The 13,103-nt window shown below is 36.8% G+C and overlaps 1 protein-coding gene across 2 annotated transcripts in view; it reads left to right on the top strand.

Moving 5' to 3' along the window:
- Positions 1-12,445: 12,445 nt before the first annotated feature.
- Positions 12,446-13,103, top strand: part of RBL15 (RHOMBOID-like protein 15) — a 104,508-nt gene continuing 103,850 nt past the window's right edge. For both annotated transcript variants that reach the window (XM_089788617.1, XM_089788616.1), the window contains exon 1: positions 12,446-12,643. Coding sequence is in view for 1 of the 2 variants with exons in the window: in XM_089788616.1 (XP_089644742.1) it covers positions 12,620-12,643 (24 nt within the window). In the remaining variant the exon portion in view is untranslated. The remainder of the gene's footprint in view (positions 12,644-13,103) is intronic.

Here is a 13,103-nt window from a genome sequence, read left to right as displayed (position 1 = left end):
TAGCACTAGGCCTTGGAGTATTAATCTTGAAAAAGTTCTAAAGGATCTTTTAAAAAAATTGGAAGAATGAATTCATAGAATCTTATAAGTACAATGTCTTGAATAGTGATGGTAGGAGACTATTCATAGAGGTTGCTAATTGATAGAGAAACCTCTACAAAACATGTAAGATAAAGGTAGTATTAATAATTTAATATATCATAAAAATCACTTGAAATCATATATGTGTGTGTGTGTGTGTGTGTGTGTGTGGCCTAAGGGTGGGGTCCCATAGAGGGAGGGGGCTTCCTAAAATTCCTAAATTTTTTAAGTGGGTGTTGTAGCTTTTTTTTGGAATATTTTATATCTGGTCACCCCATGAATTTCTAATGAAACCCCACTAAAACATTAAGCTCCAAAATTGAAGTTTGGGGCTTAGACCTATGTTGAAGGGGCTCCTATTTTATTAAAGAAGTTTCCAAATGATCGTATAGGAGTTAGTTTTCCTCTTCACAATACTCCTTCTTTAAAAATAGAAACTTAAGCCCTTCCATAAGACCTCCCTAAACAAACAGTAATTAATATTATTTTAATATAAAACACCAAACACTAATTAATATTATTTTAATATGATATGTTTAACTATTGATCGAGAATTGGCTCTGCAACCAAGGGTACAATCCTGCAACTTGCCCTAGGTGGTAGATTGGATTGACTAAGGCAATTAATGTTGCATAGAAGTTGGGGTTGTAATGGGTACTTCTTCTCTAGGCAACACTTTGCAAGCATCACCATATCCAAACCAACAAAAATATTTATCTCAACTTGCAAGGTTCTCAAGGTTATTTGCACAAGGTTTAAGGAACAAGCCAGAGATTCTTGATGGAGCAAGATTTGAAAGGGCGGGGCAAGGAGTTGGAGATACCAATCGAGAAGGAGGTATAGGTAAGGATTCACCCCCTCTCTCATATGTCCATGTTCCTAATATTTAGATGAACAAATCAGTAGAGAATGAAAACTAGTAGGTTCAAAGACACTGATGCAGGAGCATCTTGGGTTGCCTTGTTATCTTGCTCATTTTTGTTCAATCTGCCAGTTACTACTAAGTTCCAGTTGATGTCAAGTTGCCAGTTTCCAGTTGATGTTGAGTACCAGTTTCCAGTTGATGTTGAGTACCAGTTTCCAGTTGATGCCGAGTTGCCAATTTCTAGTTGATGCCAAGTTGCCGGTTTCTAGTTGATGTCGAGTTGTCAGTTTCCAGTTGATGTCGAGTTGCCAATTTCCAGTTGATGTCGAGTTGCCAATTTCTAGTTGATTTTGAGTTGGTAGTTTTCAATTGATGTTGAGTTGCCAGTTTCCAGTTGCTGCCGAGTTATCTAGTGTATGTCGAGTGTCAGCATTTGGACATGATTTCTATGGGCCAACTTGCAGGATTTATTTCGATCATGACATTTATGTTAAGATCTTTTCTTGGGATGTGTCTAGACCATTGTTGGGTCGACTTTCCTCTTATGTAATATTCTAGAATGATCTATAAGCCATTTTGGCAAGTATATATAGAGTGTTTAGGCTTAGAGTTAAAAAAGTTTTTGGAGGGAGCAAATGGTAGAACAAAATTGAAAGTGCAAATTTATAGTTGGATCTTTGAATGTCAATGTATTTGTAATTAGTCGTAACCCAAAAGGCCTTACAGTTGGGCATGTATGAAGATGTTTTGATGAATTAATAAAAGTATTTCTCTCTTCTTCCTCCTTTGGTTGTTGTTCCTTGTGTTGCTTCCGTTGTGTTAACTCTTGCAGGGTGATTTGGATAGCTGGGTGAACCTTTGGCCCTAGTTATTCACCCTTTTGCCTACATTAGTTGGTATCAAAGCTTGAGGTTCATCCTTGTGGACATTGGATCGTGTAGAACCCTGATTTGGATTTGGTTGTAGGGTTATAGATCTACGGAATTGACTTATAACTTGCAAAGGGTTACAATCTTGCAGGAACCTAATTTGTAAAGATGGTTTGTGGTACAGGAAATAATGTTGATAATGTTATATTGGATCAGTTGAGACAAATTGCAGCCAGATTAGATGTTGTGGAGACAAACCAGAGGAGAGGAGTACATCTTGATGATGTAAGTGATGATGAAGCAGCAACAAAAAACCATAATCCACAACTTGAAGAGGATCAAGATGAGGAAAGATTGTTGCGAGTGTTGTCTAGGGCAAATTCAAAGCCTATTGTAGAAGTTGTTTCTTATAATGCAAAATTGGATATCAATGATGTGTTGGATTAGATCTCTGATATGGAGAAGTTCTTTGAGTATGAAAACACTTTTGATAATAGAAATGTGAAGATTGTAGTCACTAGGCTAAAAGGTCATGCATCACTATGGTGGGAGCACTTGCAAACTGATAGAAAAAGGAGAGGAAAGGAGAAGATCAAAACTTGGCCAAAGATGGTGAACAAGGTAAAGAAAAAATTCCTTCATGTTGATTACCAAGTTAGCTTCTTGAGAAAGATGCAAAATTTGAAACAAAAAGACATGACTGTGAAAAAATATACCGAGGAATTCTATAGATTAGACATCAGATCTGAACATGTGGATGATGATGTTAAGAAAATTGCAGGGTACATTAATGGATTGAGATCTGGAGTCCAAGATGAAATAAGTTTTGTGAAGTTGGAAAGTGTAGAAGAAGCATATCAATATGCCTTGAAAGTTGAGGAGATCTTGACAAAGAAGCATGAACAAAGACAAAGAGGTAGAGGTGGTAGATTCCAGAGAGGCAGAGATAGATCTTATAGTGAAGGTGACAGATCTAACAATTTTGTACAGGATAAAGGCAAATTTGAATGGAAAAATGATGACAAAGGCAAGATCAAATAGAAAAGTGGTAATTCATACTGAGGAGGCACTAATTCTTACCGAGGAAGAGGTAATTCCTATTCTAGAGGTGGATTTCATGGTAATTGTTTTAGATGTGGTAAAGAGGGACATAGATCTTTTGAATGTAAATCCTCTGAAAGTAGACAAGGTAACAGAAATGTTGTGATTCAAGGAGATGATGAGGGTTCACCAAGCAGACCTAAGGCTGGAGAAAATCTGATGGTGAGAAGAACCTTATGTAATAAGGGAAGTGATGAGGAACCTGTTTTAAGGAGAAGTCTTTTCAAGACAAGATGTAAGATGGCTGGAAAATGTTACAAAGTGATCATTGACAATAGAAGTTCTACAAATCTGGCATCAGAAGAGCTAGTTACCAACTTGCAGTTGCAGAGGCTGAAACATCCCAAACCTTATCACGTTTCATGGATCAAAGATGAGCATAAGATATTGGTAAATGAGCAATGCCTTGTGAAGTTCAAAATTGGACATTACTCTGATTAAGTTTTGTGTGATATTATGCCCATGGATTATTGTCATATTTTGTTGGGTAGACCTTGGCAATATGGTAGATATTTTGTACATGATGGAAGATTGAATCAATATACTCTTTGGGTAAATGGGAAGAAACAAATATTGCTCCCTTTAATTGAAAGTCCAGATGAGGCTAATTGTACTGTTGTAAAAATTTGCATGGTTAATAGGAAACAATTTGAAAAGGAAATGAAAAGGAATCAAGTTTGTTTTGCCATAGTTCCTAGAGGACCGAGTGTTGGTAGTAATGACCGAGCAACAGAAGCTAGTAATGACTAAGTGACAGCAGATAGTGATAGCCGAGTACTAGTAGAAATTATAGAATTGTTGAATGAGTATAAAGACATTATTGCTGATGATATTCCTAATGGTTTACCTCCAGTAAGAAGCATAAGTCATTGTATGGATCTGATTCCTAGAGCTAGTTTGCCAAACAAAGCACCATATAGATTGACACCTATAGAGAATGAAGAACTTAACAAACAAGTGCATGAGTTGTTACAGAAAGGTTTGATCAGAGAAAGCTTGAGTCCATGTGTTGTATCTATTGTATTAGCACCTAAAAATAATAGAAAATGGAGAATGTGTACTGATTCTAGAGCTATTAACAAGATAATAGTGAAATATAGGTTTCCTATGCCAAGGATGGATGACATAATGGATTGTTTGAGTGGAGCAAAGTATTTTACCAAGATTGATTTGAAGAGTGACTATCATCATATTGGAATTAGAGAAGGTGATGAATGTAAGACTACTTTCAAGACAAAAGATGGTTTGTATGAATGGTTGGTTATGCCTTTTGGTTTGACTAATGCAGCTAGTACTTTCATGAGGTTGATGAATGAAGTTCTGAAATTTTTTTTGGGTAAGTTTGTGATTGTTTATTTGGACGATATTTTGATATTTAGTAAGACTAAGGAAGAACATCTTGAGCATATTAGACAAGTATTGCAAATGTTGAAAGAGGAAAAGTAGTTGATTAATATGAAAAAGTGTTCTTTTATGCAAGAAGAGATTGTGTATTTGGGATTTGTGATTTTAGCTGATGGTTTGAAGATGGATCCTGTGAAGGTTAAAGCAATTTTGAAATGGCCTACACTTAAGAATGTGGGTGAGGTAAGATCATTTCATGGTTTGGCTAGTTTTTATAGAAAGTTTATAAAGAATTTCAATGTTGTTTGTAATGCTATGACTGAGACAATGAGGGGAGATAAAAAGAAATTCAAATGGACACATGGAGCTGATAAGAGTTTTAAGACTTTGAAACAAAAGGTTGTTGAATTACCTATATTGGCTTTGCCTGATTTCAACAAAGTATTTCAAGTTAAATGTGATGCAAGTGGTAATGCAATAGGAGCTATATTAAGTCAAGAAGGTAAACATGTTGCTTTCTTTAGTGAAAAGTTGAATGATGCCAAAAGGAAGTATTTTGTGTATGATAAGCAATTTTATGTCATTGTTCAAGCATTGAAGAAGTGGAGACATTATTTGGGTCCTAAGGAGTTTGTGTTGTATACTTGTAAGGAAACTTGCAACAAAGAATATAACCATTTCCACATAACCCATAATAGATCTGAAATAAACACGAAATTAAAATCCACATGCAAGAGAATGGACAACATACCCACAAAATTGTGACACAAGATATACCCTGGGAAACCCTCATTGAGGGAAAAGCTCAGCCTCTAAAAGCATCTATTACCATGTATTATTCAACAAAAAACACCATTGCAATACAACCATGGAATCTTTCAAAGCCATAGCCACCACCAAGAAAACTATGTGAACAAGCATGAATCCACACATCCCATGCCATGCTTCCAACCTTCACAAATGCCCCCTTGGCTAACCTGACAAGCCTTGTCCCACTCAAGTCTTGCCTTTTTCACTCACACACAACAACTACCCTTGTGGCTACTTATATAGTAGCAAGTCCCACAAAACCACTAAGTGGTATTACATAAACCATGTACTAAAACCATGTGCTACCTAACCCACTGACCCCACATTTAATATTGGGCATTTAATGTTTTCTCCAATATTAAATAATTACATGAAATATTATCACAATGTTACAATACAAGTCATCAAGTATATCCTATGGGAATCTTTACATGTTGCACGTCCATCAGGAGAATCATTTCTTTCAACCCCGATTGTCTGATGCAGGAGCATCCTAGGTTGCCTTGTTATCCTACTCATTTTTGTTCATTCTACTAGTTGCTACCGAGTTGCTAGTTTCCAGTTGATGCCAAGTTGCTAGTTTCTAGTTGATGCCAAGTTGCCAGTTTCTAGTTGATGCTGAGTTGCCAATTTCTAGTTGATGTCGAGTTGCCAGTTTCGAGTTGATGTTGAGTTGGCAGTTTTTAGTTGATGTCAAGTTGCCAGTTTCTAGTTATTGCCGAGTTATCTAGTGTATGTTGAGTGTCAGCATTTGGACATGATTTCTATAGGCCGACTTGCAAGATTTATTTCGATCGCGACATTTATGTTAAGATCTTTTCTTAGGATGTGTCCAAACCATTGTTGGGTCGGCTTTCCTCTTATGTAATGTTCTATAATTATCTATAAGCCATTTTGGCAAGTATATATAGAGTGTTTAGGCTTAGAGTTAATTTTTTTTGGGGGGGGGAGCAGATGGTAGAGCAAAATTGAAAGTGTGAATTTACAGTTGGATCTTTTAATGTGAATGTATTTATAATTAGTCATAACTTAGAAGGCCTTACACCTGGGCATGTATGAGGATGTTTTGACGAATCAATAAAAGTATTTCTCTCTTCTTCCTCCTTTGGTTGATGTTCCTTGTGTTGCTTTCGTTGTGTTAACTCTTGTAGGGTGGTTTGCATAGCTGGGTGAGCCTTTGGCCCTGGTTATTCACCCTTTTGGCTGCATCAGACACCTTCATATTTCTAGCCACCCAAGATATCAAAAAAATCCCTACCAGGACATACCTAAATGAATGGTTGCAAAAACAATGGGTAAAGAAATGAGGGTTTAAGTTTTTTGTTTTGAAGAATGATTAATAGTCGCCTCTTTCTAATCTTCTTTGAAGACCCTAATTCACAAAAACTTATGGTGGAGAGACAATTTTGGAGAATTGGAAACTCAACATTTTGTGTTATCTTGTGGCCTCCCATGTTGTTAATGATGAAATGATGGCCCTCTCAGCACCTCAGTGGGTTCCAGTTAGAAAAATCCCATCTTTTCTTGTGAATTTCATAACACAAGCTTTGGACCTAATAGGAAAAGTAATTAAGTTTGATAAATCACCCACTCTGTTGATCCACATGGATGCTAGGGTTCTAATTGCCATCGACCTATATAAAGATCTCCTTGGTGATATTTCCTTCCTTATTTAGGGTGAGAATTACATTTTTCCTTTGTCGTATCTGGGTGGTGTCAATTCCTATTTTCTATGCAAAAAGGATGGTCACATCTAGAAGAATTGCCCCCTCATTTGAAATAATAAACCATTTGAAAACTCTAGCAGTTTTAAAGATTTGAGAAACATGAGAGGGAAAACCAAATATGTTGTTAAAAATAGAAAGGATCCACCTAATAGGATCCTTGATTTGAACATTGACTCTTGTAAGGTTTCAAAGAATCTCTATTTGGAGTCGGATGCCCTGCAAGCCTCCTTCAAACCCCTAACTGAGAATGATATTAAGTCTTCTACCTAGGAACCTTTTAACCCTGTCTTACCTATCCCTTCATCAGAAACCATTGGGTTGGCCCTAGGGAAGTCCTTGCATAGAATAATGAATGCCCAACAAATTGTGCTACAGAAAATCAAGAAAAGATCAAGGCACAAATTCAAAAAATAATCCAAAATCCTATTTGGTTTTACCTCCTCCAGAGGAAGTATAAGCTCTCCTTAAGGGGCAAGAATCTAGAATATCTCCCCCTACCTCTGATAGGGATGAACATAATAACCTTAAAGAGTTACCTAGGAGTGATGGGCTTGTCACCATCATAGACTCATATGAAGCAGAGGATAAATTTAATGGTTTTGAGATGGTAGTCATCCCAGTTAGTGAAGACCCATGTGTTATCCTGATGTACAAGCAGAGTAGGAGAAAGGTAGCCTTTGAAATTAGAACTTTGAGGGAAATTGACAAGGAAGATCAGGATATGGAAGACAAGGAGGAAGAAAAGTCAGACTCCTAGGGAAGTTGCATGGAGGGAAAGGAGGTGAATTCCATGTTTAATGCAAGGAAAAAAGAATGGAAACCTAGGAGGAAGTTAGAGAATAAAACTGATGAAGGAATCCCAAGAGATAAGTTGAAGGATGGTGAACAAGGGAGTAGCAAAAAGCAAGGAAGTCTCTCTAAAGCCTCACGAGCAAGCAATCTAAGACTCTGAAAGATGACTTGCCTAAATGTTTTAAGAGATTTAACTCTCCTAAGGGTAAACCTATCTTTCAATCCATTTACTAATGGCCAAATACATCTCATGGAATGTTAGGGGTCTGGAATCCCTAGATAGGAAATACGTAATCAAAAGGCTACTCAAAGCACATAAAGACACTTTTTTTGATGCTTTAGGAAATCAAGGCTACTGGTTTCCAACTTGACATTGCATTGAAATGTATTTGGGGAGATGCAAAACCCTACTTTACCAATCATGAGATGGGTAGAGAAGGGACTGCCATACTAGTCAGTCCAAAGTAGAAGAACCTTGTTATTGATTGGGGCTCCTCACTATGCAATAGTATTGTTTGGATAATATTATATCATCCAGGTGAGAAGTTTGGAATTTGCTCAATATATGCACCAAATGACCATCCAAATAGGATCTCTCTATGGAAATGGATAACCCTAATGTATAATATACCCTAGATTGTTATTGGCAACTTTAACATGATAGAAGGCCAACAAGATAAGATAGGGGGATGCATGTTTGAGTGGAAAGGAGAAGATAAGTTTTTTTGGGACAAAATGATGAACAACCATTTGCTATTTGATCTAATGGCTGGTAAGAGAAATTAACATAAAGGTATCTGGTATACATTTACTAACTTTTAGATAGGAAAAAATAGAACCTATTCTAGATTAGATAGATCATATGTCAATAGAAATACTTTGAGATTCCAAAATTTAGAGGAAGAGTCTAATGGTCTTCCCCTTTACACTATTTGATCATCATCCCATTATTGCCCATATTATCTCGATTGGCAAGCCAAAGGTTGACATCCCTGGAACTGAAGGATTTTTCGTAAATACAACCCTTCTAAAAGATGAGGACCTCAATGCTGCCACAATTATGGTAAGATGGTTTAACCATTGTGTAGTTAAGCACCCAGATGCTACCATTAGGTGGAACACAATGATTGAAAGTTGGAAACAAGTCTTTAAGACTGTGGGGAAAAAGAGGGCCAAGGATACGAGAAGAAAGGAGACAGAGCTGCATGATATTCTAGTTGAAACAAAAGGAAACCTGTAATCTAATACAAAAGATTGTTCTCTATAGCAGGCTCTAGCAGAAGCTAGAGAAGAGCCAAGAAGATTCCAACATATTAAGATTCAGGGGGCTAAAACTAGATCAATAATTAATTGGATTGAGAATGGAGACAAAGGCTCTAAATACTTTTTTTGGATTCTTAAGAACAAAGATGCTAGAGAGAAAATTAGAACTATTAGAGAGGGTAACAATTTGATTACTAAACCTAGAGGGATTGTAGAAACATTTTCTCGATTTTATTAGAACCTATTTACATCAAAAGAACATATGTTGGGAGTGGAAAATAAAGGAATCATGATTAGGAAACTAGTCCCAGAAAAAAGGTGTTAGATGAAGATAAAGAAAGAGTAAGTGCCCCTATTTTTTTTGAAGAGGAGATTATTTAAACCATATCCTAGATGAATAATGACAAAGCCCCAGTGCCAGATGGAATACTGAAGGAATTCTACAAAACACGCATAGAATGGATCTAGCAAGACCTGTTGATGTTATATCAAGAAGGTGTGGAACGTGGATCACTTGGGGTTGGTATCAATTTAGGACTTATCAAGCTCATACCCAAGGAAGGTGATAAAACCCTAATCAAGAACTGGAGACCTGTCACACTCCTCAATGTCTCATATAAAATCCTTGCAAAAATACTTTCCCTTAGGCTCAAAGAAGTGTTACCTTATGTCAGTAACCCCACACAAACTGGATTCGTCGAAGGCAGATACATTCTGGAAATTCTCATCATCTATTGGGAAACTATGGAATGGGCCAAAGAATCAGGACAACATGTAGGTATGTTTTTGACAAACTATGAAAAGGCATATGATAGAATTGAGTGGAAATTCATAATGTTAATGATGAGATGCCTAGGATTCCCCAAGGCATTTATAAAAATGGCGTTCACCCTAATGACAAAAGCCAATGCTATTGTGGAAGTTAATGGTATTAGATCAAAACCTCTTAGACTGACAAGATCTATAAGACATGGTTGCCCACTTACCTCCTCGCTGTTTGTAATTGCAGCTGATAGTTTGCACTACAAATTTAGGGACAATACCAGAGGAGTTAGGTTACCTAACATGGAGGAAATCAACAATGTGCAATTTGTAGATGACACTTCTCTCCTCATTGAACTGACAGAGATTAACATCACTAATTTGTCATATAAGATGGATATATTTTGTAAAGCCTCAAGAAGCAATGTGTCCATAACAAAGTCCATAATGTTGGGATGGGAGGAGCAACCTCCAACATGGTATTGTAAGTTTGGCTTTTCCTGGGGAGGACCTATACACATTGTGAGATATCTGGGAATACTGTTTTTAGTCCTACCAAATTTGAATTCAATGTGGGAATGGATCAAGGAGAAGATTGTCAATAAATTCAACAATGGAATAATAATTACTTATCTCTAGCTGGAAGAGTATAGGTTTTCCAAAAGATACTATCAACATGCACCATATATTGCTCCTCTGCTTGGTTATTTAACCAAAATCAGATTTTTTTATTTTCATAAAAATTATTAGGGATTTCTTGTGATCCGATGGAAGAGGTAATAAGAAGAGACATGTCGTAAACTAGAAGTGGTGCACAATGAGGAAAGAAGTAGGTGGGATGGGGTTGAAGGATTTAAGGCTATAAGGAATTGCTTTAGTTGCTAAATGGATTGCTAGGTCCACAAAAGGAGATGAACCCTGGAAAATCCTGATCAAACATAATATCGAAAGAGGGGTACCTTGTATTGGGAAAACATGGAAAGGGATGCATATTCATGATTTACTATTAGATAAATGGAAGATTAGAGTTGAAGGTTCTGTCACATTTAAAACTTTATGGAAAAGTTGGGATAAAGTGAGGCAATGGGTGGTAGGAGATGATTTGATAGATAGCCAAGATAAACTGTGTGGAGAAAGATCCCCATGGTGGAACCTAGAAAGGAAAGGAAAACCTTTAGCACTTCTGCAAGGTTGTTCAACAAAAATATTGAATATGTTAGGCATTCACTCCTTTAGCAACCTATGTATGAATAACCAACTGATATCCTCAGAGAATCTAGCCTCTAAGTTTCAGCTCCCTCAATCCCAAAAGAGGATATATGTAGTGATTAAGGAAGCCTGAACAAAAGACAAACTTCCCGAAGTTTGTGGAAATGAGATTGACAAATTTCCCCTTTTCGCCTAGCCCGATGACACTAAACTCTTTTCCACCAAAGCTAAGGACCTCTATTGTATGCTTTCAAATAATGATGAGATCTTTGAGTGTCTCAATACCGAGTGAGACTGCAACTTAGATTGCAAAACTTGGACCAAAAACTTGGACCAAACATCTTTCCTCTATTTGTCACCACAGAGTGGAACCTAATGTGCAATATCTTATATAGCAAGCTCTTCTTCATAAACTCCCTTTGAACAATGTTGATGGTCTACCCTTCACCTTTTCCTTCTATTGCAAACCTGATACCATGTCCCACCTATTCTCAAAATGTGTTTTCACCAAAGAGATCTGGAACTGGTTCGACATCCCTACTAATTCTGAGCTCCTCCCTTTCTGTGCTATCTCTAGAAATATCCCTAGTCTTCCCAAACCCTTGAATATTTTCTGGGCTGTTTTTTCCTCTTATTTGCTCTGGTCTATTTGGTTAATTAGGAATGATGATGTATTTAAGGATAGGGGTAGAATCCTTACCGAGTCTATGAGGAGACTCATTTTGCATAAAATCTATGTGCAGTTCACTCTCAGTTATAAAGTGAAAGAATAACAAGCAGTGAAGATAACCAATGCATGCTCTAAAATATTGAAAGATGGAGGAATTCAGTTTGATGTAAAGGTTGAGACTTATGATCCAGACACCTTTGAGGGTACCCTCAAAGAAATGATGGAGCAAATCAAGCCAAGGAAGCTAATTGGAAATCTAGATAGAGGTGGAGACAGTGGAGGTCAAGCAAGTAACAATGATGTTGTGACTGGTTGGAGCCCTAGTACAACTAGGTTTAGGCATAATGACAAACATAATTGTTGAACGTTGTGATGCCTCGAACATGCTCATATTTACAAAAAACAAAGATGAATTCAATGAGGGGAGAACTCCATGCCTCCAAATTAGTGCATCTCCCCGTGCACAAACATTACCTTGGAAATAAATGAGAGATTCAAATGCAGTGATAAGAGATGGACCTATGAGGCTTAGGTGGTCAGATGGGTTGTTGCCTTGGATGGTTTGGATAGAGATTTAAAGCTGATAGGTTGTACAAAACAAGCTGTTTAATTCTTATTCGATAAACATTAAGCAATTTTTGGTTTTTTAGAATTTGGTCCAATGTTTAATGAAGATCTGTACGGACCATAGATCAGTTCCTTGCTCATTCCTCATTTTTTGTCGTTAGACAGATCCTAACCTGATGGTAATATGACTATCAAATTGTTTTTCCTTTCATAATAATTCCTTAAAGATGAAGAGAAAACATTTTATCCAATTGTATTCTCTTACAACAAACAATTTTTTTAAAAAGGGCCCCATGATTGGGTAAAACATAAGAAAAGTATATTGTCGACGGTTAATAGATTTCTACCGTCTAAATAAATCTGCAGTTCAACGGGCAGAAATAATACTGTCCGGATACACCAAACTAGTGTCCATAGATTTCTAGAACGATAGCCTAGAGGCGCAGAGCTTTTTGCCAAAACAATTTCTAAATCAAAATCCATACGATGCATTGATTATATTTAATTTCTCTGTTTTTGGTCGAGCAAAGAGGAAAACAGGAAGCTCTGACTTTGCAGCATGAGATCCAACATTGTCTCCGAGGTTAGTTCATGATCATTGTTCCCGAGGTTAGATCTTGAAAATACGAGGGTTCGTTTAGTTGCATATCTTTTTTTATCAATTAGTAATGATTTTTGTGCAAAAACAGTTCTGAATTTGTATTTTATTTTTAGGTATTACCAGCTATGGCTACTACTTGTTTTATGCAATTAAATTGTCGGTTGAATGCGTTTCCCACATATTCTCTTAATAGAAAAATTAATTGCGGAAAATGGTCAAATTTGTAAAAGTTTGCAGACGTTTCTAAGTGCAGCCTGTCATAGATAACAATAAAACCCTGTAACTATAAAAGGTTTTCTTGATTTTCTTCTCCAGATCCCTGCGCTGAATAGTTTTGTTCGGACGTTTCTTAATCTTCTAGTCTGTAAATTACTTTACTTTGTTTGGTAAATTTGACTTATGCGTTGTATTGGGCTCAGATACCAGTGCCAAGGGCATCTCT

This window comes from Cupressus sempervirens, chromosome 6 (assembly GCF_028749045.1).
Source record: "Cupressus sempervirens isolate cs-2001-9-10 chromosome 6, ASM2874904v1, whole genome shotgun sequence".
NCBI lineage: Eukaryota > Viridiplantae > Streptophyta > Pinopsida > Cupressales > Cupressaceae > Cupressus > Cupressus sempervirens.
Note: the sequence above shows the minus strand (reverse complement) of the source record. Positions and strands in the feature narration are given on the sequence as shown.